At 44.0% G+C, this 24,273-nt stretch overlaps 1 protein-coding gene across 1 annotated transcript in view; it reads left to right on the plus strand.

Moving 5' to 3' along the window:
• Positions 1–24,273, plus strand: part of TMTC4 (transmembrane O-mannosyltransferase targeting cadherins 4) — a 1,375,572-nt gene that overhangs the window by 683,185 nt on the left and 668,114 nt on the right. The window contains exon 8 of the mRNA XM_069637004.1: positions 12,249–12,413. Within this exon, the coding sequence (XP_069493105.1) occupies positions 12,249–12,413 (165 nt within the window). The remainder of the gene's footprint in view (positions 1–12,248; positions 12,414–24,273) is intronic.

Below are 24,273 nucleotides of genomic sequence, written 5' to 3' on the forward strand. Positions count from 1 at the left end.
ATGTAATTCTTTGTCTGTGCACAACTTTGCTAGTTTACTCTTAAGAACTTTATTATGACTTTCCACTTGGCCACTTGCTTGGGGGGGGGGTCAGTAGGCTGTGTGAAATTGATAAAGCTTTGCAAATAAGACACAATAAAGCATTATCAACATGGTAACCCCCTGTCGGTATCTATAGACACAGGGATGCCCTATATCAGTATAAACTCTTGTATCAAGCACTTAGCTACTTTCTGAGCATCAGCTCTCTTGCAGGGATATGCTTCAACCCAACCACTGAATACGTCAACTACCACCAAGAGGTAGGTACATGAGTTAACTGATGGTCAATCAATTTACAAGGCCTGAAATTGACCAGCCAGGGTTGGGGCCATGAGCCCCAACACCCGGATTGAATTGTTGGCATTTAGAACATTGATAATCTGACGTGCTGCTGTTGGGGACACTTGGAGGCCACCCTACCGAATGTACCTGTGATAACATGGCATGTTTATTCACATGTGCTAATTCATGTGCACATCTGGCTAACTGAAAAAGATCCTTTTGATGCACTATAGGATTCCCTTCCTGTTTCCAAATCCCATCTGTATCCTTTACCGCTTCCTTCTTTTCTTCTTTCATGGCCAGGGTTTACAACTTTCTAAAACTGTCTGATACATCCATTTCATTCACATATATTCCAACCATGGTTTATGGGGTGCACAGAATGCTAGGTGTTGGTGAGATAATCCCCAGGGCCATTCACCCTGCCACATTGTCAGCTGCCTTATTACCTTTGGACACCACATCCTTCGCCTTGTATGTGCAAAGCATTTCACAATTGCAATGTTTTTGGGTAGCAAAATGGCATCAAAGAGGGCCGCAAAATAGGGTCCATTCAGGATGGGTGTTCCTGCCGAGGTTTGCTAATTACAAATGTTGTCAAAATCATAGGCTACGCCCCAAGCATATCTACTATCCATATAGATGGATTTCCCCTAATTCCAACCATTATAGTGCTGGGACGAGGAAGAGGTGACTAGGAGTAGTCAACACTAATAAGTTATTTCACCACTCTAGTACTGAGACGAGGAAGGGGCCTGCAGACTGTTATAAGGGTCAGGCATGTCCCGAGTGCTCCACTAATTATGGCCAGGCAATTGAAACTGTGGACTGCATCTGTGAGCTGGCAAGTGGTTGCAGGTGTATAAAAGATGGAGCCGACAAGTGTGTGAGAACGACCAGCAGGATAGAAGCCGGGCCAATTGTTGCAGACCCGAAGGGAGAATCCTGCGTACCAGGAGGCAGCTGATATTGGTCCTGCAGGAGAGCCAGGACGCCGGCAAGCAACCCCAAGAAGCCATAGAGTCAAGGTCCGGGCGGGCCACATGAGGGCCACAGAAGTGGTGGCCGCATTGGTTGAGTGACAGCAGCTGGAGCTGCGGACACAGAAGAGATCTGCAAGCTGCGAGTCACCTGCAGCGTCCGCAGGGAGAAAGCAGAGCTGCCGACAACACACAGAAAGAAGGCGAAGTGGAAGCGGGGTTCGCGGCCAGTGGAAAGAGAGAGAGCAGAAAGATAGAGAACAGCTACCCAGAGGATACGCCAGGGACTGGTGAGTGAAAAGGGAAGAGCACTCGAACTGGAGCACTCCTGGTGGCTGTTGGGAAGCTACAATAGATGCCAAATTAATTAAAAAGTATGTGCAAGATGCAATAAACCCAAGGCAATGGGTTGTAAGGAATAATAGGGATAAGATAAAGTGTGAGCAGCAAAGTAAAAGATAAAAATCATTGAATACCAAATTAAATTATGGGTTTTGGCAAAACTATGAACAGATAAGTTTGTGTGAAATGCACATACCATATATGGAAAGCAAAGGACGAACGGTATGAAATACAGTGGAAAGCAAGTATGGAATTGTGCTGAAAAGTATGAAAGCAATGTGGTGAAAGGCACCACAAAGTGAACTGAATGCAAAAGCACATTGTGGCAAAGTCAAGAGACTGACAAACAAAAGAACACATTGTGGTAAAGACAAGAGGCTGGCAAGGAAAAACCAAGTGAGTGTGAATCATCGCACAGGTACAGCTACAGAAGAACCTGTGTGGGCTAGAAAGCCTATGGTTCCTGGTTATGTGACCTGTAGTGGGTGGACCGTGTGGTCCGACAACCACGCCTAAACTAGGGGGTGGGAGGGGTTGCCTGTTTGTGAAAATGAAAAGTGGTTGCTGAAGTGAAGCAGAGAAAAACAATCTGAACGAACTGTGAAGACGCAAAATGAGTGTAAAGTTGACCTGCAACTGTTTTTGAATATGAGACTAAGTACAAGTTGGCAAGCTGAAGTTTTGGGAAAGGGAAACTTGAGACCTTATGTCACAGGTTTCCCAGGTGCTGTCTTGCGGAAGGAAACCTTGAGACCCTTTCTGGAACTGTTGTCTTGAACTTGGGAAAGGGAACCCCAAGACTTTGTGGAACTGTCTTGAACTTGGGGAAGGGGAGCTGAAAGTATGCCAGGAGCTGGTAGAAGCTCAGATCTTTGTTTGGAACACTATTTCTTTTTGTTACTGACATCCCTGCATGTTGTTCTGCTTTTAGTTGTGAGGGCAAGTATAGGTTTTGGACACAGACAGACCTTTAATTGAACTTCCTGACTCAGACTTTCTTTAGTTTCTTTAGGTAGGGAAATCCCACTTTAATATAGGGCAGATTTAAGGTGTCCAGTCAACTGGTCGACTGCAATTTGGTCGACTGCAATTTGGTCGACACCATTTGGTCGAATGCCAAATGGTCGAATTTTTTTTTTTTTTATATATATGTGTTTTGTGGGTTTTCGTGTGGGGAAAAAAAATAAAAAAGAAAAAAAAGGGGGTTGGGGGGGACCCCCCCCAAAAAAAACCAAAAAATGGGTAAAAAAAAAAAATCGACCATTTGGCATTCGACCAAATGGTGTCGACCAAATTGTCTGTCGACCAAATTTTTTCGACCATTTGACTGGTAACCCAGATTTAAGCCTTCAACCATCCTGACATTTGAGTTAATAAACCATTTTTGTTTGAACTTCAAATCTGTTGTCTGTGACTTGCTTTGGGATGCCTCCACAGTATGCATTTGCTCCCTCTAGTGGTTGTAGGTTCCCTTCTAATGGTGGTATGCCCCCTACCCATCTTTCTGTAATTCATCCAAAACATCATCCAGCAATCCTCTCAACCCCTTCTCAGTAGTGTCTTTACTCACCTGTGACACACTTTCCTTTAGGTCATATTGAAGACCATCATATTGTGTTATGACAACTTCCCCCCCTTTCCTTTTAAATTTCCTCAACTGTCGCTGACTCATTGCAGAATGGTCCCTAGAAGGGCTTGTCAGATGATTCTTTATTTGTAATGCACGCTGGAGAAAGGTGGGGAGTAAGGGTTAGTGAAGTTAGGTGATTCGACCTCCAATTGTGGAAACAATGGAGATGGGCTGAGGGGATTGGTGTGTGACGTGGTGGAGCTATAGCTGCTGGTGAGTAATATATTGGAGGAAGGGTCAGTGTCATCATTACTGGGCAGTGTGACGGGTTGGAAGGAGGAGTCGGACACGTTAAAGACATTCTGACTTGTTTTTAATGAAATGAATAAGGCCTATATTTCCCTACTGCTAGAGGGATTTCCCTGGCTATCCAAAGGAAATAAAGGTGGTCATCAGGAAATCCCATGTCCTCGGTCCAGACCGAACTCTACCTGACCCTACCACTAATATAACCAATTGAAATGAGGCCAAGAAAATGTCTTTCTTCCCCATGTCTTCTTTTATCTCTGGTGTTTTAAAAGTCTTTCTTATACTCCATATGTATTATAATGCAATCTTCTGCAATAGTCTCTGCATTTCTCCTGGATAAGCTCTTGTAGCTCTTCCATAGTGCTCTTGGATCTTATTCTCTCTTTACTGATATACTTGTGACCATTCTCCATGAGATACTTTCTCACAGTCTTGTAGACCTTTCACAGTGTGTTATCCCAGGCTTTCCTAGTTTGGGCTGAACTTGATACAATTTAATGATTCCCCTTTCCTGGGTTCTCTCTCTCTATAACTGTCTCTATCTTGTTCACTTGGTAGTCTTATCTCACATCCCTCACTACAGGGTGGTTATGCCATGCTTTCGCCACTCTACACCTTTAAACTCATAGGGTATTTTCCCTTCCTTCCATGGCGTTCTTTTACAGTCTATAACTATTTCCCTTACAGGGTTGCTATTTATTCTCTGTGTTTATTTTCCACACTTCCAGTTAAACAGGTTGTTACTGAATATCTCATCCTTATGACTGGGATGAGTTTTCTCTCTTCATATAATCTTGCCCCAGTGGCCTCCCACTTTTCCCATTCTCCCTGGTACCTCTGCATATGCAGGGGAATGTTGCAGGGCTCAGCGCTCGCACGATCAGTCCCCTTCGGTCTCTGGCTTCTCGTGCTTTGGGTTTGTGGGATTACCATTCTCGGCTTCCTTCTTGGCTGTTGCTGTATATGGGTGCTGGCAATGGGGAGCTGCTTGTGCTCCTTGCTGTGATGGTATCAGCATGCTTCACCCGACAAACCCACCACCTGGTACAGGTCTCCTCTCTCCTGCTTCACTACATCTCCCTGTTGTATTCACCAGGTCTCTCACTGGTGTTCTTTGCCTCCGCGAAAAGTCACAGGCTGCACATCTCTTCTCTGCTCTTCCTCTCCCAGGCGTGTTCACATCAAGGGGCTTCACCTGCGTACAACACCCCCTCTCCCTCGCTACTGCACTAATATCAGTTAAATGTACGTTTCGTCTTGGAGACATCTTCCTAGCCTTTTCCAAATTGGTTTGTTTTAGCATTGCCTTCAGCCAAATATACAGGGATCACATTATTCTTCACAGTAGGTAGTCCCATATATGCTTCTATGTTGTGTGGCCTAGGGAGTTACTCACAGGAACGGCATTCCATGTCCCCCTGTAGGTGGAGTCTCTCCCAGTGAGGCCCCACTTGCCCAGCCCCTTGGGGATGGTCTTGCAGAGCGGGCACACCTCCATAGGTCCAAATGGGAGAGGCTCCCCCTTGTGAAAAGGGACAAATACACTTGATTCATCACAGTGTCCCGCTTTATCACTGTTTCTTATCGTGTCATTTTTTTCTAACTTTAGTTTTTCCTCCCTCTGTTTACGCAGTAGTTCTTGTGCCCTATTTGCATATTCTTTAGTGCAAAGTGCAAAAACCGACCATGTTTATGAATGCGGTTTATACCTCTGGGAATCCAGTAAAACAGAGTTCAACTTCCCCTCCTTAAACATGTCTATCTGCGGAAACTCTTTAGTCATCTGTACAGCAGTGTATTTGTCCCACTTAGCAACATATCTGACGGAGTCCTCCCCATAAACTGTCTCCATCGGTCCAGCGGGAGTGTTGTACTGATAGTGGATATAACATATGTGTGGATGTCTGTTAACCATAATTAAGACGGAAGGGACTGGTGCAAAATCGCCCTAAAGACAACAGGGGATGGGACCAATGCAAACACCCAATAGACAGAACAATCAATGAGAAAGCTGTTTAAACACCAATTAATACCTGTGATGCTGGAAATGCATCGGAGGGACAGGGCCTCCGTATCCTTGTCCTTTACTGTTTTTTATTGTGTGTTCTGTTGTGTTTTCCGCCTCTCTCTTTTGGTTTGGTGAACAGACCCATGGGATACCCTTATGGCACCCATGGGTAGGGGTGCAACCCTGTGCCCGTAGTGTATGTTTTTGGGCACCTGTGTGTGACCCAAAGAGCAGGGTACGGGCTGGTGGCAGCTCCGTGCTGAATTGACTGGTGCCCGGAGCGTCCTCCATTTTGGGATGCCCAGGCCCTGTCATTGGAATCGGTACATTCCTGATGGAGACAAAATGGCCCCCATAGCCTCTTGCCTTCCATCGGCTGTTACCTTGATCTTCCCGAAGTCCCGGCAAGCCCTGACTCTGTCCCTTCCCCCTGACTGGCTGTTTGGTGGAAGTTCCGTATATGGTAGTGTGGGGAAGTGCCGACCAGACTGGCTGGAGCCTTCCCAACGACCGTACGCTGTGGGTACGCCTGTGGGTGGGACCTGGGTGAATGGAGTGTGTGACGAATATACATTCTATGTTGTGGCTGTCTAGTATCTGGTGGTTGACACAATGGTTGAGACAGCCCTGCCCAAAACCGGTATGAATGCAGCTTGGAGTGTTGAGTGGCTCGGTACTTGTCCCAATACACATAACTTGTTGTGAGTGTCTGGAGAGAAGTGAATGGCCTGAATGCACCGTGTGCCTGATTGGCTGCCTGCCTGCAGGAATGACCGTAGTCGTGATTGGATGCTTCAGTATGTCCCAGCGGAATGAATGGGAGATCAACAGTATATCTGGGGACCTCTTACTGCTAGGAATTGTGTTCAGAAGCTGAAGTCCACTACGACGAGTAACTGGAGTAACTGAAGCTTGATCTTGAAACCCTACTGGATGAGAAGAATTGCTGTTGCTCTCCTTCGCAATCTGAAAGCTGCTCTGCTTCAAGAACTGACCCAGAGAGGACCTGGTAAGGCACCCTCTTCCCGAGCTACGAGGAACCATCGTGTACAGCTGATCTTTACCTAAGCTCCCTGGTAGACAGACCTTCGACAGGCTGCCGACCCGATACGGGGATTGCTGCAGAACTCCAAGGAGAAGCGCCCAGACTCTTGTCCGCCACTGTCGACGACCGCTGTCGCCGACTGGAGCCACCGTGCTCCTGTTGCCTAAGAGCTTAATTGATCCAAGGACGCTCTCGTCCGCATCGTCGCTGCCGTATCCTGCTGGAGAAGGCCTAACTGTCGACTCGCCGAGGAGTAACCACCGGTGGGTTTCCCGCCACCCAAAGTCCATAGACGCCGACGATTCGACGCCCTTGCTGGACCAGAGTTCTTCAACTCTTTGTGGTCCAGAGCTATCGACACCGAGGTGCCCCGCACGCCTCTTCCTGGCAGGACGTTTATGCTTCCCCGTCAACGAGCACCATTAGGAATGCCGCGGCCACTTCACTGTCGTAGCTCGACCTGTTCTCCGCTGGACGTTCGACGACCCGTGACTCCTGCCTGAAAGGGAGGACACTCAAGAAGGGCCATTGATTCCCTGACGAGGAACACTACAACGCCAACGTACTTTGGGGTTGCAGAAGTATTGGAAAGTCTAGTGGGAACAATATATGGACTGGGCTTGTATCTTTCTTCTACAGGTTGCCCAGGTGGGGGGGGATCTCCACACAGAACTGAGTCTAGGTATCGGGCTAGTATTCTGCTTATTGTTCAACCAGCTTGCTTTCCTTCCTCTCTCTACTGCTGGTTTCCTTTTTATTCTGATCTGCGTGTCATTTTGACCGTATGCACTTTAATGAGATCTAATAACGTTAGTGGTACCACTTTAGAAACTGTGTATATTTACCATTGCTGATTTTCGGAGTACAAAGTGAGTTATCGTGATATTGTATATACCTCTGAACATTAATTATATAAAGACTGTGTTGTAACCAATACAGTGTGTGGACATTCCTTTGTGGGTGCTTGGGGACTACACTGTACTTAAGAACCAGCCTGCATCACCTCCCGAGAAGCTAGGCCTTGATTGCTCGACCACATCTACCAATAATAGAGAATCTTGGCAGGGTTCCTCTGTGCCTCTCCTCTACCATATGGAGAGCGGAAGTACAGACGCCTCCACCGGTGGGTTTCTTTACAATACCCCAATCCTAAAATACTTCTCCGTACATGCCGGGCATTTCCTTCAGACTGGAGAGTGCGTTGTGTGAAGAGATAGGCGAGATTAAAAATCGGGCGTTCACGCTGACTGGGAAGGCATCAAATATGAGACTTACCTCAGCCCGAGGCTGACCCCTCCTTCTTCCCCCAGCAGCAACTCCGCTTTTCCTGTGTTATCAGAGATGCAGGGCACCACTGTCAGGTTTGAGATCTCTGTAGTCTTTCGTATGCAGGGAATTTCTGTGGAGAACGGCTACACTCTTTAATAAAAACAGCCACTCACAGATTACAAGTGCGCTGTGCATTTATTTTTCACAGCCATATTTATGTGCAATAACCGAAGAAGGAATGTACATGTTTAGATAAGATATACATGTCTCACGCCACCAGCCCCCTTCACATGACATTTTCAAAGGACTGAGAAAAGCTTAAGGACATAAAATACAAGTCATCCTGACTCTGACATTTTCAACCTTTTTATCTAAAAGAGAAATGGTCAACCTTGGGCTGAACTGTTCTCAGGGATGCTCCATTTCTCATCTACTGACAGGTAGGCATTGCAGCGACCTCTGGTTTCCGTTCCCATTGCCCCAGCATGTGATCATGCGCATGTTTTCCACAAAATATTTTCTAAGTGCAAACATTATTTAGGCTGTGTGAGCTCAGCTTTGAGATGGCGGAATGTCGGGCCCTCTCACCCCCATTTGGAATAATCCCGAATTCTCTACAGGCAATCCGCCGTTTGGCTTTGAACCTTGGAGAGAGCGGGGGCTATTAAAAATGAGGGACTTCCTGGAGGAGGGACTCCCCATATTGTTCGAGAGATGCAAGGCAAAATTCGGTGTGGGTGAACAGGAAAGATTCCATTACGCCCATATTCGGCACTGGTTGTCCCACAGAGGAGTTAGGGAGAAAAGCACTAGAGAGTTGACGGACGATGGAACTTTATCTAACATCCCCAGCTGCGAGAGGTGGGATCTCAGCGCTCTATCGGCTCTTGGACAGATCATACCCCTCTAAAAAAGAAAGATATATGCTTGAATGGGAGAAAGACCTGGGCCGGGAAATAGATGTGGAGTATTGGGAGAAAATCTGGACGAGACTACATAAAAGCACACAGTGCATTACGAACAGGGAAGGGGGCTACAAACTCTGCTACAGGTATTACGTCACTCCAGCTCAACTAAACAAGGCCAACCCTGATATCCCTGCGAACTGCTGGCGCGGATGCCCCACCCGAGGCACCCTATTCCACATGGTCTGGGCCTGCCCGAAAGCAGAGGCCTACTGGAAAGAGGTAACGAACCATATCAAGGAAATTACTGGTTATCCAACCCCTGGGACTCTGGCATTAATCCTCTTGGGTGAAACAGGGGGAGGGGCACTCCCGATCTCAGGCCCTATGCCTCGCCTGTGCACGCACCTCCTGCTGGAAGCAAAAATTGCGATGGCTCGGCTGTGATAAAACACAGACAGACCCTCTGCCGGCTGCACTATGGTGGTCCAAATGCTGGGACATAGCCGTCGCTGGAAAGGTCACAGCAATCCGTTTGGGCCTCCTGAACAAAGCTCTAAATATATGGGCCCCATTTATGGACTAGGCAGAAAAGTTTCCATCTCTTACTAGAAGACCTCCACTTACCTGATGGCTCCAAGGCAGCGTGAACTATTAAGCCAAAGAAGCAGGAGGGGAGAATCCAGGGCACATGGGGCCTCCCTCTGCAATGTGAAAAGGCATGGACACGGATAAATCGGAACAGCGCCCGAGCCACTGAAACAGGCCTAGCTCACGGCGCAAACTGTATTGGTACTATCACTGAATATTGCAATGTTGTTGATGTTGTGTATACTCGTAAAATCCAATAAAATGTTTTTATTAAAAAAAAATGGCGGAATGTCGTGGAATGTAGCAAGACAGAATGCATGTTTGTAGTGAGGGAGAAAAGTTGATCCAGGTGAGGGATAATTGGTGACCCTGATTAGAAGAGTGGATGAGGGAGAGCAGGGTGTGGTTATGTGTGGTGAGGTTGAGTAGATGTCTGCAGTGAAGAAGAGCCGGTGAGCATGGAGAGGCTGAGCATGATGGGTAGAGTGGGTGAACATGATGTTTAGAGGGAGAAAGGTTGAGCCGCAAGAGGGCGGACTGAGTGGAGTGAGTGAGTGAGTGAGTGAGGGTGTGATGAGCAGGAGCGGGGGTTGACCGGGTTGGTGAAAACGGGATGGGGGAGTGGGTGGGTGGGGTAAGTTGGAAGTAGGAGAGCTGGTGAGGTGTACAATAGGTAGGTGGAGAAGGCGAATGGGATGAGGGAGTGTGGGTGGATCATTGGGGTGAGGATGAGCAGCTTGAGGGATAGATAGAGGAGTGAGCAGTGTGAATGTGGACAATTAAGGAGAGTAGGTGGGCAAGCGGAGAAAGAGTGGGATGAGTTGGGTGAGCCAGAGTGGTTGAGAGGGATGAGGGAGAATAGGGTGAGTGGGATATGAGTTAGAGTGGCATGAGCTACAATTGGGAACAGTACAGCTACTGACCTAGTTCCCCTCCAGTTTAAGCTCAGCAAGCATAGTAAATTATACCTATGCTGACATTCATCCCTTGATCCTGCAACAGGATTGCCTTTATCTGCCAAACTGTCCTATCATCTTGCTACAGAGGTTTGTCTTTGATCCTGCACAGATGCCTTAAGTGAAGGATACAAACATTGACTATGAAAGTACAATACTGTAGCCTAGGGTTACCATACTTGCATCAAGCAAATCTGAAAAACATTGTTTCAGTCTTGGCCATGACTTTATTGTGCTTTATTAGAGGTAGCCACAACTTCTTTCATATATATGTTTAGGGTATGGCTACTTTCACACAATCCCAGCTGTTGGCAATACATGCGATAATGTTAAATCTTAAAATCTATATACTGTACATAAAATGGTCCCAGTTTGGTTCCAATAGCAGAGATAAGCTCACCACCACTTTCTCGTCCTGAAGCTTAATAATCCTCGTGTGTGGGTATACTTTAACACTGGTGTTGTAATAAATGGCAGAAAGCATGGTGGAAATAAGTTCCTCGAATTTGGTGCTAGTGTCTGGGCTGATGGATTTGGGAATCCCTTTGATCATGTGTTTGGGCATTGCAGGGACAGAAGATGTATACAGATAGCAGGTACAGTACAACGCTGTCAGTAGCTCACACGTTGCAATGCACAATGAGTAGCTGTAAGGTTGCTTGCAGCAGGTGATCCTATAATCATGGTAGTAAAGTTGTAGAAGGGGTGGATACGTGAAGGCTTGCAGTTTCAGTTGTTTAATTGATTACTCTGTTAAGACATCTTGATGCCTTAGTTCGGTCCTATTGCCATTTTTCAGTAAGACCAGATGGAAATTCCCCATGTGAAAGGGTGTTAACACCTTGTAAGTGACCAAAGACAGCACCAAGCACTATACAGGAGGTTAACATCTTTATATCAGAGGGATGCCTCTATCCCACTGTTATCGAAACTGATATTCTCAGAGCGGCAATGAGCCTTGTGTACTGTAGTGTGGTGTGATTATCACTAATGCCTTTTAGAATTTTTGTTTTAATAAAAATCTATTTTGATTCTTTTGTTTTGACGTAATCAAGCAATTAAACAAAAAAAACAGCAGGTATGTATTCCTATGTACACTTGGAACAGCATGTATCATTGCAGTGCAAGCGCTTGCTGTAATTTTAAATGTTAGTTGGATTTTGATTGTCTTTTTAGGTTTAACCATATCTTAATTCTGTAGTTCTGCAGTAATTTAAAATAAAACAACACAGGGTCAAATGCATCCTGCTGGACCATGCCAGTTACAAGTCTACATAAGTAACCTAATGAAATGTGCTAAAAGGGAGTAACATACATTTCAGCTCTGTGAAAAGGGTGCTAAAAAAAAGTGCGACTTTGAACTACTAGGTTATGGTTGACAAGGGGCTACCAACCTCTGCCTCTCCAACATTGATGCAAAGGGGACACCAGTCTTGGTCCTACCACATGGCCAGGATATTTTGCAGCGTTAGCCTATATGAGCATTACCATATCCACATATGTCATCAAGCACTTGGTTCCGGCCATATCATGTGCTTGGGTAGTGTGATAGAGGTAATGTTGCTTTCTCCTTAGGGAGATTGGCAAAAGGAAAAAAAGAAATCAAGCAGAGGTCACATGAGACATTGGTCTCATCCACCGGAAAAAAGGACATTGTGCATTGGCGGTTATTACATCTTTCTGTACTGTATGAATACATTTTGTTTGAGGATTGGGAAACACATTACTTGAAATCATGCTGATCAACTCTGTCGCATTTGCTTTGAATCTGTTCTAGCTATAGTTGCTGCCTGATGGTTATCAGAGATTTTCGCTGCAGTCTTCAAGCCAATTTGCTTCTTTGGGACTGGTTGAAAAATGTGATTTTGAAAATTATAATTGCTGTCAGGCCTCGGCATGGAATAACAAAGTAATTACTACTTGTATTCTTCTCCTTTCTTCTCTGGCAGACTATTGGACTGAATGGGAAAAAGGGATTTCTCTGTAGAATGTTTCTTTTGTCATCTGGAGGAGTATCCATGCTCTATGTGCGCTGGAGAATAATGGGCACAGGACCCCCTGCATTTACAGATGTTGACAACCCCGCATCCTTTGCAGAGAGCGCATTTGTCAGAGTATGTGAAAAGTAATTTGCCCCTCATTCATTTAGAAGCCTAAATTGTTGTCATTTAGTGTGTCTCACTATTTACAAGTAAAACCGAGAATGTACTCACTTCATTATTGTTTGTAACAGATATTGGACGAGTAATTTATATTTTTCTAGAACTTTTCTTTCCTTTTAATGTTTTTTTTCCTGTTTCTTTTTGACTAGGGCGAGTGTATGAAAAACATATGGATGGCTTGTTATTGTAAAACCTTTGACGATGTTCTTTGCTTTTTCTTTTATTCTGTAACGTGTATGCTGCTAGAGGTTCCTCTGTCCGTGCAGCAGATCATTTTACCAACCTAGTCCACAATGTGGTGTTTACCCAGAAAAACCAAATATTTCTGACTACCTATTTTTGGTGGATTTACATACCACCCATACACATGTATGGAAAGTTAGTGAAAACAGAACGAATGCCAGGTGGGAAAAGGAAGAATAGAAGGGGAGAATGGCTGGTGAATGGCTGGGGAAGAAGGGAGTTTTGTGTAGAACTCCCATTAAGAAACCACCAAAAAAAGAAACATTATTCAAAAGAAAAATAAGAGTTTGCTGTAAATGACAAGTCAAACAACTGACCCAGAAATGACCAAACTCCCTTTTCTGTGCGCCCATCTATTTAAAATGATCAACCTTGTTATTTTAGTATGGTTTAGTAGGCTGATTTCACATTTTTAATGTGATTGTGATAGAAAACTCTGCAAGAATGGAGTGTATGGATTGTGTTGTTATGGAAGCAGTCTCCCTTGGTGGAGTATGCTCAATAACCTCTGGGTCCCTCCAGTTAGTCCTTTAGGGTGTGGCATTCTATGTAGCTGCAGTTCCTAAATGCTTTTATGCCATTCAGTTATGTTCCCATAGGTCTGCTATGGATGCTCTAATGATATGATTGGTTATTTAAAACGCGCTTAATACCCAGAGGTTTCTAATAGCCAGAGGTTTCTAAGCGTAGACCCGGGGATCAAACCTGTGTTCCTCTGTGTCGTCTTGCTTCCAAGGCGAGCACATTGCCGCTGAGCTATCCTCCCGAGACTAATGATGGTCCCACAGTAGTTCCAACATGTGAGTGGAGCTGTTCTCGTTTGTTTAGCACACACTTTGTTCCCACACAGAGTCGGGGAAGGTAGGCTCCCCATTTGCGATAAATAGAATTGCCATGAGGTGAGAGAAGAGCAAGGAATGAAAGCAGTAGCCACTCATGCCAACTCCATAACAATATCTAGTTTGCTCTAACTCAGCACTGTGGATTTGTATCAGTACTGGTTGAAAGTAATCAGTGAATCCTAGATGCAGGTGATAACAGTATCCAAAGATACAGTAGAAAATATTCACACTAGACTTGCCATTTACATGTGGGATGGGAATAAACCGAGGATTGCCTTCTGACGGAATGCAATGTAGAAAAGTGAGAGAGAAGTGGAAATCCCAGATTTAAAAAGCAACTATGCCGTGCAATACTACTACAGTATGTATGTGAATAGAGGACAAAATGAAAATCAATAAAGAGTGCGGTTTTATTGAAGTTGCCCGCCTGGTTCAATAGGTCAGCTTGACGGTTCCATGCAGGGCTCAATGGGGTAGGCGCTAATTTTTTCTTTTTTTTTTTAAAACTCTTTTTATTAGTGGTCGAGAAAAACACAAAACACAGTTCGAGCTTCATCATGCAGATCGCAATCATCACGGTACAGTAATGCAGGCGCTAATTTTTTCGAATGAAACATTCTGGTTTAATGGCAACTTGGTGAGCTAATACTGCCTTGATTGTGCTTTGGTGCTGCTGACTGCTGAGCAACTGCAGTTAGGAGTGACGCGTCAGGAAGTTTAGCGGATATTTTTCTTAGACCCACACAAACTCAGGTGTGGCATGCCAATCTAACATCGCCATTTATACAATCCCACCCCATAATTCTGACCAGGGAACAGACAGTGAGGTAGTCAAACAATGAAATGTATTTAAAAGAATAATGTAACTTTAATCAAGTTGGTCTCCAGCACAGGGTTTAACAGAAAACTATGGGAAAAGCAATAATCGATCAGAAACCAAATACCATGTCTCTATGAATCTCAATATTGTCAGTCCATACAAGCATTGACTCTTAATTCAAACAGTCTTATTATACATATTTTGTATTCTAAAAGATACTAGACATTCTGAACATTTTTCTTCAACACTGCTCTTTGCTCGACAACTTATTTTGACTCGATGCTGTCAGTTCAAGACAAGGCAAGTCTATTTCATACATTAGATTTTCTCCAGTATCTTGACAAATATGGTACCAGAGACAATTATTTTAACAATTTACTGTCAAACATTTCCCCTGTACAGATGCGACATAGCAAATGTATTAGCTGTGTATGGGCCACTTAATTGTAGACAATGGCCAGCTTACTTTTGCTCCTGCTGCTTTAAGTTCGAAATGGATTGATTTACCCTCTTCTGAGCCCACACCATATTGTTTTCAAAAGAACCGCATACAGCTTTCACTAAGCATGCATTTGTGACTTTCACTAAACGTGTGTGCAATGTGCTGTGTGAGTGTGTGTGTGCTGTGTGAGAGAGAGAGAGAGAGAGAGAGAACGAGAGAGAGGGAGAGACTTGAAAAACAGCTCCGTTTGCAACTTTACATTTACGTGTGTGTATGTGCTGTTTTTAAGCTACATGCATGTATAACTTTCAATCTATGTATGCCTGCAGAATGTTGATGCCTGTTTGTGTGGTTTTCTGACTGCATGTATTTTCGGACTGAAGATATATTATCCCCCTGTAGTATTTACAAGTTAAAAATAACTTGAGGTTTCGGTTCTACCTACGTTTCCAATCCCTTTAGTTAAAATAGAACCTATACAAATCTATTCACTGGAATTGTTTATACAGTGATGTTTCACATAATGCTGCAATAGGCCTTTTCTTAATTACAAATCACATTTTAACTGCCGATAAACTTTCTTCTATACAGGGCACATAAAATACTAATTGCTCTTCTTTGTGAATAGGGAATCCACAAATGTTTCACTTGTGGCACTATCCTGGACTTTTCTGTATCTGTAGTGGGTTGTTCCACAGAAATTCGGAGCTTACTGATTGCTTTTGGGAAGTAAATATATTCGAACGTTTTGGCCTATATTTTAAATGGAGCATACCTCGTGTTTTCTTCTCTGCATTGTCATTTTGAATTGTCACACAGTGGATGAAAGAAAATAAGTATATGCCTCGTAAATAATGTCAATCAAAAGTTACTTTCTTTTTTTTTATTTATTGTAAAAAAACTACAGCTCAATAAATCAATATCGAACTTTTGTTACATTTGTACATCATCAACGTAATCAGCACCTAATCGGTATCCACAGTCACTGTTTTGAAATGTTTGTGGTGGTTCCTATGTGTCCTTAATGATTAAACTGTTAGTTTGTTCAGATGACGTTCATCGGGCATAAGCTTTGTCGCAAAGAATCATGTCTAGATAGTCAATTAACCTACATGATAACTTGATGTTTCGACCGGCACTTACATATGCCCACCATTCATTCATGTCATTGTTCTGTGGTTTAAAACTGTTCAAGTGCAGAGTCCGCTGGCTGGTTGTGCATGTACAGGAAATTATCAAGTGTTTTAAGGCCTCTGTTTCTCCTGATCCACAAAATCTGCATTTATTATCCGTGATGTCTTTGTTCCGTCTTATCCAGAGCATTTCTCGATTATTTAGGGTGTTTGAACCTGAATTTTAGGAACCTATTCCTGTGATGGCATGAAGGACAATCTGTTAGATATTTCGGTACCTTATGACGTTTAATTGCTCCTAGGCCCAATGGAAGCGCAGTTTTAAGTTGTATGCGTTTTTCGATGTTTTGAATCCAATCCCAATTTTCTAGTTTTTATTTTGCATATTGGGGACGATTGATTAACTCGGATCTGCTTATGTTAGCTGCTTCCATAATGGCATCTAGTTTTTGCTTCCAGATTTGAATTAACTTGGATTGCATCTAGTCATTTTCGATCTTGAATATTTTGTATGCTGGTATGTTTTGACCACAGTACATTTTCCTCAAAGTTGCGAGAGATTTCCAAATGACTGTCATATGGAGTGAATTGAGTGCCAATTCATACCTCAAAGCAGATACAGCAATGTAGTGAGGAAGTCTCAGCGCGCGTATCCAAAAGATGCCTTCCAGTCTTTGCCAGAGACGTTGGTCAAGATTCCAGCCCGCTTCAGCGCCAAACACAATTGTCGGGATACATTTCTGGAGAAAGAATGTCATTGTTGGCGCGATAGTAAATTTCCCAAAGTCATGATTGATCTTTACTCCTTGTAAGCCGAGTTTGATTGATCTGTTGATCAGGTCTTTGGTCCAGGTCCCTTCCCAGACGGAGTCGTTAAACGTCACGCCCCATCTAAGTTTATCATTTGCAATTTGCCATTTGAATTTCTTGTCTGACCTACTGCGCATATGACTAATAGTCATGATCTTTGTTTTTTCGGTGTTTATCAACAGTTTGTTTGCTTCCATATGCTCATTCAATCGTGTCAAGAGGTGCTGTAAGCCGATCAGACTGTAGTCGGTTAGCACTACATCATCTGCGTAAACGCATTTAATTGGGGTGTCGTTTATCTTGAGCGAAAAACATGCTACTGAGTCTAGCAATTCGGGCAGGTCAACTATGAAAAGTTTGAATAATTCTGCTGCCAACGGGCATCCTTGCTTGACGCCTTTGTGTGTTGTTACTAGCAAGCTCAGCTCGCCTTGTTGATTAAGCCTTATCTGTATCGTGGTGTTGGAATGAAGTGCTTTTAGTGGTTCCAAGACCGATAAAGGGCATCCCCATTTTTTTTTTTAGCTTTGACCACAATTTCTCACGATTTATTGTGTTGAAGGCTTGCCTCAAATCTATGAATGCAAAGAAGATTTTCGTCTTTGCTCGAAGAACTCCAATTTTAAGACATTCAATAATAATAGGTTCACGTCAACTCCAACACACTCGGTGAAGCCTGTTTGTCGAATGTCATGTTTCCCCGACATGGAGGCCCAAGAGGCAAGTCTCTTTCGGAGGAAGGAGCCAAAGATTTTCCCGATTGTGTCGAGGAGGGCGATGGGACGATAGGTCGCCGGATCGTTTCTGTTGCCCTTCTTGTAAATTGGGACCATGATGGCTTTCAGCCATGACTCAGGAATTCTCTTACTTTTCGACACTCTTCTAAACAGGGATTCCATGAACTTAGCCCAATGTTCTTTATTTTCTTTCAGCATGATGTTTGAAATTTGGTCGGGACCTGCTGCTCTTGAGTTTTTTAGATTTTGTATTACTAGTTCTATTTCGTCACTCTGTGTTGTTATATCCCACACTGATGCTGAATCACTTGCTTGAGCTTGAGTGTCTTCCATAGGCTTTTTGTAGATTTTCTCTAAATACTCTATCCGTTTCATGCCATCAATTGGGTTGAAGATTGTCGGCACGGCTTTTGTGTTTCCCTTGTTTAGGATTGCCCAAATATCACGCGTGTTTTTTTGTGATCCACAGTTGCAACATCAATTTGGCGCAATTTTGTTCTTTCATCACTGAATGCGCCTTTAGCCAGTGTCGATAGACTTGACGTCTTGCTTTTATTTTGGTAACCCTACTATCCTTTGGGATCTTCTTTTTCTTGATCTGACGCAAGTCTTTGCTTAGTTCACTTTTAGCTTGTATGATTACAGTACTGAACAGATGTTTGTTTGAATGGCCAATTATTCTAGAATCAACATTTTTCAGCTTGAAGTCCAACAACAGGGGGACATAATTCACATGGTTCCCCCTGTTTAGGTCAGTGCAAAGTTTTCCAATCTGTCACTTAATGATCCTCAGACGGTTTCCTGCTGCATTTGATGTGACTTGTGCAACGTATTTGTCGGTAGGTTCCACCCAGTCAATCTCCCAAACTAGGCGAAGCAGGTCGTGATCGCTGTTGGTCATTGGGATTACATTTAGGGAAGCCACTCTTTCGAAAAGGAGTCGGGGAAACCCAGATGTAGTCCAGTGTATTTCGGCTATGTGGACCTTTCCATGTTGGATTACAGGGCTGATCACCTTTAGTTGCCCCATTGACCATAGTGCAGTTTCTTATCGCTAGAGCATCGAACCAAAGTTGTCCTCTAATCTCTACCACGTCTGCCGGCTTCAGCGTGTTCGTCTTTGTTTTATTATCATAGTTGTATCAACTACAATTTAGATCTCCACGTACATTATAGATTGTTATATTTCAGTGATGTGTCGTCAATTAGTGTTGTTACAGCACTGATGAAGCTGTTTATGGAGATCATGGCGGGATTCCAGTATCCATTTATTAAGAGTAGATGTTATTTCACCGACTTTGTTGTGGATGTTATTTGGACCAAAGTGCACTGGACAAAAGGATTCGGGTTTAGCGATTCCAGCGGCGTCATCCAATTGTGGATCTTCAATAGGGTAACCAGACCAGAGAATGACCGACCAATAAGATTTTTCCCAGCAGGATTTAGGAATGTACTAAATCCATCTCGGGTCGGTGGCTCACGTAGCCAAGTTTCCTGTAGGCATATAGCAAAGATGTTATCCATTGGCACCTCGAAGGTGTTGAACAGGTGAACGAATCCTCGTGTGTTCCAAGATAGCACAACTTGGGCAGAGTTACTCTTCTTCAATCATTGTTATTGATGTTTGTCTTTTGAGGGCAAGGTTCCTGACCGTGTTCTGGGGAATAATCCCTGAGTACGGCTCTCGTTATGCCTAGCAGGAGAGTAGGCTAATTATTTTCGCAATATAGCTTGTTGACTATCCATTCCTTCTGCATTTACACTGGCATCTTGCCCCGAGAGATCTTGTTGAAACTCATGCTCCGGTTCCAAAGTTAAGTCGAAACCAAATATGAGTAGATTTTCTGTTGCTTGCAATAACATGTTTTTCACCACCGAGGAGCACATATGTAATAATACTTGATCAGAAGTTAACTCAGTTGGATATTCGACGATCTTTGTCATCCGCGGATATTGTCCGTAGAACTGGAATACATGCAAATAATTTCATAACATTGGCTCTGTTTAAGTTGACCTCATTATCCTCTGTTTGAATATTTTGAAGTCGTAGTTTCCAGATCAGAATATTGGTTGTTTGATTTTTGGTAAGATGTACCCTAGATGAATATTGGGTTTTGCTGTGCCTCTGATTAGACATCAATTTTGGGTTTAACTTGGATGCAAGTATTGACGGTGCTCTTAAAGTTAATTTTGCCATTCCTTTTTGAAGGCGATTCCCGATTGATTTTTTTTCGGGTGGCGTCTTTGGTTGTTTCCACTGTTCGGCAGATGATGTCCTCTGGACGCCCCAATTCTCAATCAAACGGCTATTGTTTGTTGGCTCGTCTTGGTCCTCAACTTCTGCCGAATATGTTGAGAGGTCACACAAATCTATTGCAGAGGCGCCAGCAGGACTGCCATTACGCAATTCGTCTGATTCGAGGCAGTGGCGTTTTGCTGACTGTTGGTTTGGTGATTATTTTCTTTGTCTGACTCTGACTCTCGGTCAAGCACAACGTTTGTCGCCCGCTTGCTTGTTCCTGTTGTGCGATCAAACAAGCCAGATTTTGTAGGCGTAGTAAGGTCCCTTATACATTTTTTTTCTTGAATTGGGACTTTACTTTCCTGGCTGTCCTGGCTTGTTTTTTGGTCGTCAAAATAGTTTTGGCAGAACCATTGAATATATCAAATGAACATTTTGAGTTGTTGGAAGGCACTATTGATACCGAATTCTCCAAGTTTTTGATCGAGGCTGGGGGCATATGTGCCTTAAGTGGTGCCAATGACTCTCCAGCATCACTTAGCAAGATGTTAGTTGCATTTATGTTGCCCTCAAATAGTTGTTGACTGTTTGTTTCTATGCTCCTAACATCAATTTTGTCAGGATCCAGAGGTTGAGTTATTTCCTGAGACTCAGAGTCATCCACAATCGTTGTCGGGGATTGGGTGTCATGAGTTGGAATGACAAAAGGCCTTATGCTTCGGTCAGTTGCTGGCTTGGTTGTCGAGCAATTCCCCTGGTCCTTTGGAATCTTGTTTTTTCTTTACAGAGATGTCAACATTGACAATTTTCTTTGCGTCAGAGAAGGATCGCACATCTGAGTTTTCTTTTCCACATCTCTAGCCTGGAGGCGCATCCATTTCACTGCCTCTAGCAAACTTTCGATCAGATTGTCATTTTGACAATTATGTCGTGCTGCTAAATCACTTAGACGTTCCTGCCAACGAACCGACATGTCAGCCTGTTGTTCTATTTGTTTCTGTAAGAACCCTGTGAAAAGTTCGAGTTTTTCCATTTTATTTATGAGATTGGAGAGCATTGCCCCTTGGTCACTAATTGCTCCATTCAAAGATTCATATAATTTAGCAAATGGTGATAGGACAATTGAGGTGGCAGCTACAACATTGTTCTGGAGCTGCGTTAGGGTATCAGCAGATACTCAGTTGTTGATCGATTTGCACAGATGAGTCATTTTCATTCGATGATGCCTGCGAATGTTCTATATCAAACTGATCATCTGGAAGAGGAACATTTTGTACTTTTTTTACATGATCCTGACTGGAGATGCTGTAGTTTTTAGGACATGGGGTGCTCACATTTGTTGGTAAAAGTGCAGGCTTGTCAAGTGTAGAATAGTTTAGTTTTGATTTCAAATCAATGATTCGCTGGAGGCGTCGTGCTCTTGCCATGGAACTTATGCTAGCCATTCTGGATGTTGAGTGAGATGATCCTTGGTCTGGGGCCAGAGCATCAGCTTTCGCTGCGTCCATGTCTAGTGTAGGCAATATATTTTTTCCTAAGTCGTCTGGTGCTTGACATGCATAGGCACTATCAATCGCACTTTCCTTTGCCTGATTGTTTTTTTGTTTCTCCCTGTTGTCCTAAGTTGAGCTTGCAGCAAAATTATTTATAGGTGTAGATGATTTGCTCCTATTATTTGATAATTGAACATCTTTACTTGTTTTATCCGCTCGTTCGTTGTGGACGACCAGGACTTTGTTCATTTTGTTGTTGATCGTATGATTTTTTTCCTGCCATGGTCTGTAACTTTGGATTTATTGGTCGAGTCTCTGTAGGCGCTGCTTGACAAGTGAGCAGACACGTAGTAGTGGTAAAGCAACGGCATCATTATTTAATGTCTGTACTGGCTGTTTCCCATTTTCATTAGGTATGCTTTTTAGAGAGGCACCTTCCGCTGGGTCCTGAGTATAGTTGATGACAGTTTGCTGTTCGACATGTGGAACATCTGAAACACTGATTAGCTCAGCGTCGGTGACCTCAATGGCGGACAATGGCGAGTAAAAGTTGTCAGGCAAATCGCCAAGGTCGCTGATCATGGTCATCTTTACATATGGTTGAGGAAAGTTTGAAACTACAGTTTGTATTTCAAGTGTGGAAAATGAATTCCGTGACGGCGCCTGCAAGGTCGCGGTTCCATTTTTCTTTGCTGTATGTCCCTCATGTGTTATACTAACTTCGCCAGACAATTGCTGTCGTGCATGAGAAGCATGAATGCCTATGCTGTGAGGCTGTTTGGCAGTGTAAGTAGCATGGTCGCGGGTCTGAGTGTCCGTGCATTCGGTTATATCAGAACTTGCGGAGTGATGCAACGTGTTTTGCAAAGGATTTTGCGTATTAGTGGTAATAATTACAGTCATCACTGGCAGTAAAAAGGTTCTTTGGTGAGTTTGTATTTGTCACAGATGTTACGCTCCGAAAGTTCGGTTCTCGCCAGCCTCCCTCGGCAGTTACACCGGCTCACACCGTTCGGGGAAAGACATCGCTGTGGCAGCGTTATCGGTTTCCATGGAGACTGTATGGACGTCGGTATCAGTATCGACCGTGTCAGCTGACACGCGCATTACGCACTACGCGTACACCGATGCCCCCGCCCTTTGCCTTCTTAATCCGGTTCCGCCCGGGGCTCAGTGCTGCTAATTGTAGTCTACACGTACTCTTACGTGTTTAGCCCTCGAGCTAATTCCTTCTTCAACCTTCCAGCTTAGATTTCCTGGTTTTCGACCTTGCCTTCCACTTTGGACTGTTCACGGATTGCCCAGCTGATTTTGGTTCTACACGCTGTTACAACTCGGAACGTTTCCTGGATTGCCGACAGCTGTTAGAAGTCGTTTTTCTTTGCTTTGTAGCTTTTTGGTTCCTTCCACAAGGGCTACATTAAAACAATCATTGTCTGACACTACTTGCTTTCAGTAAGTGTATTTTCATGGTCATAACTTCCTGTGATTTTCTTCTTGGATATACACTGTCTACTCCCGCGGTGAAGAAATTACCTTCCTTGGACAGTGTGCTGGATCTATATTTTTACATTGCAAGTGCAGTTCAGGACGCTTTCCAGTTACCTGCACCAACCCGTATCTAGTGCGTCCCTCGTGCTGTTCGGGTGTTTCCTCCCTCACTAACCTTCCTGTTTATTATTTTCTCCTGTCGTTGTGTCCTTGGAACTGGATTTCCCTCTTGGCTCCTCAACCATCTCCTTCCAGGTTAGTTGTGCATTCCCTAAGGGTTCAAGGGGATTCGTTAACTCAATAGTTAGTTCCTTATTGTCCTTTGCATTGTTCTTTTAGGCTCTGTATCTGCTCTGCTATTCCAACCAACTTATTATTCAGGGTAGCTGAGATCGAGACTGGTTGATCTGAGAGTTCCTTCCACCACTTCAATCCTCCGAATCTTGGTGTGGTGAGTAACAGATGTGACGGGGGTAACCGGAAGGGATAGGGCAGAAGGTTGAGATGCTGGCCAAGGAGCACCCTTGCTTACCTTACTGCCCCCGTCCAAGGTGGATTTCAGAGCAGTCCACGGATTTGCCATTCTTCGACGGTAGATCGTCTTCCTTCAGGTCTGAGGACCTTCGGTAGACCGTGTCATGAGACCGTGGACCGTGCCAGGGAGGACGTACTTTACAGTTTATATACATGCCTGGCCGCTAGGCTGTACTGAGAAGCACTCCGATCAGGCAACAAAGGCAACAAAGCAGCAAACAGCCAAACATTCTATGTAGACAACGCTCGCCCTTCTCACGCTCGGTCTTTACCTATCTTTACAATGTTATTGGGCGCATACGTTTGTGTCCAGTGTTTTTGGTATTTACATGGTACCCTTTTTTGTCTTAACAGTGAGCAAGGGGCATAGCTTTCCGACAAATGACATACCTTGGTAACTAGTCCCTCTCTTGCTCTTTCAGGAAGGCCTTTTTCAACTCGCTTTATTTGAGGCCATTCGTTTGGCTCCATTTATCATGATGGGTCTATCCCTTTGTGTCCCTACTGTACTGATGTCGGTGATTTAGTTGCTCAACGCCTAGTGCAAGAGGCAACTTTTAGAGATCTGGAAATCCTGAGGGGGAACCTCCATTATACATGATAGTTGGTGTTTTTACCATTAGGTGTGTGTGTGTTAATATTTTCCCTGAATGAATACCCACTGCAGAGTACATTGTGCTGGCGCAGTGTAAGGGAGAGTGGGTAGATGGATAGTTTATTTTTTAATGGGTGTCCAAATGCCACTATGCCACTGGGAAAATAAGTGCTGTGGGTACAGGCCCCAAACTCCGCTGAACTAAGATACAAATGCAGCCATCGCACTTGTGCATGTACACAGACAGATTAACTCAATCACGTGTGTACACATTTACTTTTAAAACGTGCCTTAATCCTGCGCAATTATCTTGCCTTCTGCCCTCTCTCGGTCGTGGCTCCAGCAAGTCAGGCGCCTACAACATCCTGGAACATCATTTGGGCCCAGAACTTAGTAGCTAGACATACACGGTCCAGCGCGAGCATAGGCT

This window comes from Ambystoma mexicanum, chromosome 7p (genome assembly GCF_040938575.1).
Source record: "Ambystoma mexicanum isolate Mex_15411 chromosome 7p, UKY_AmexF1_1, whole genome shotgun sequence".
Lineage (NCBI taxonomy): Eukaryota > Metazoa > Chordata > Amphibia > Caudata > Ambystomatidae > Ambystoma > Ambystoma mexicanum.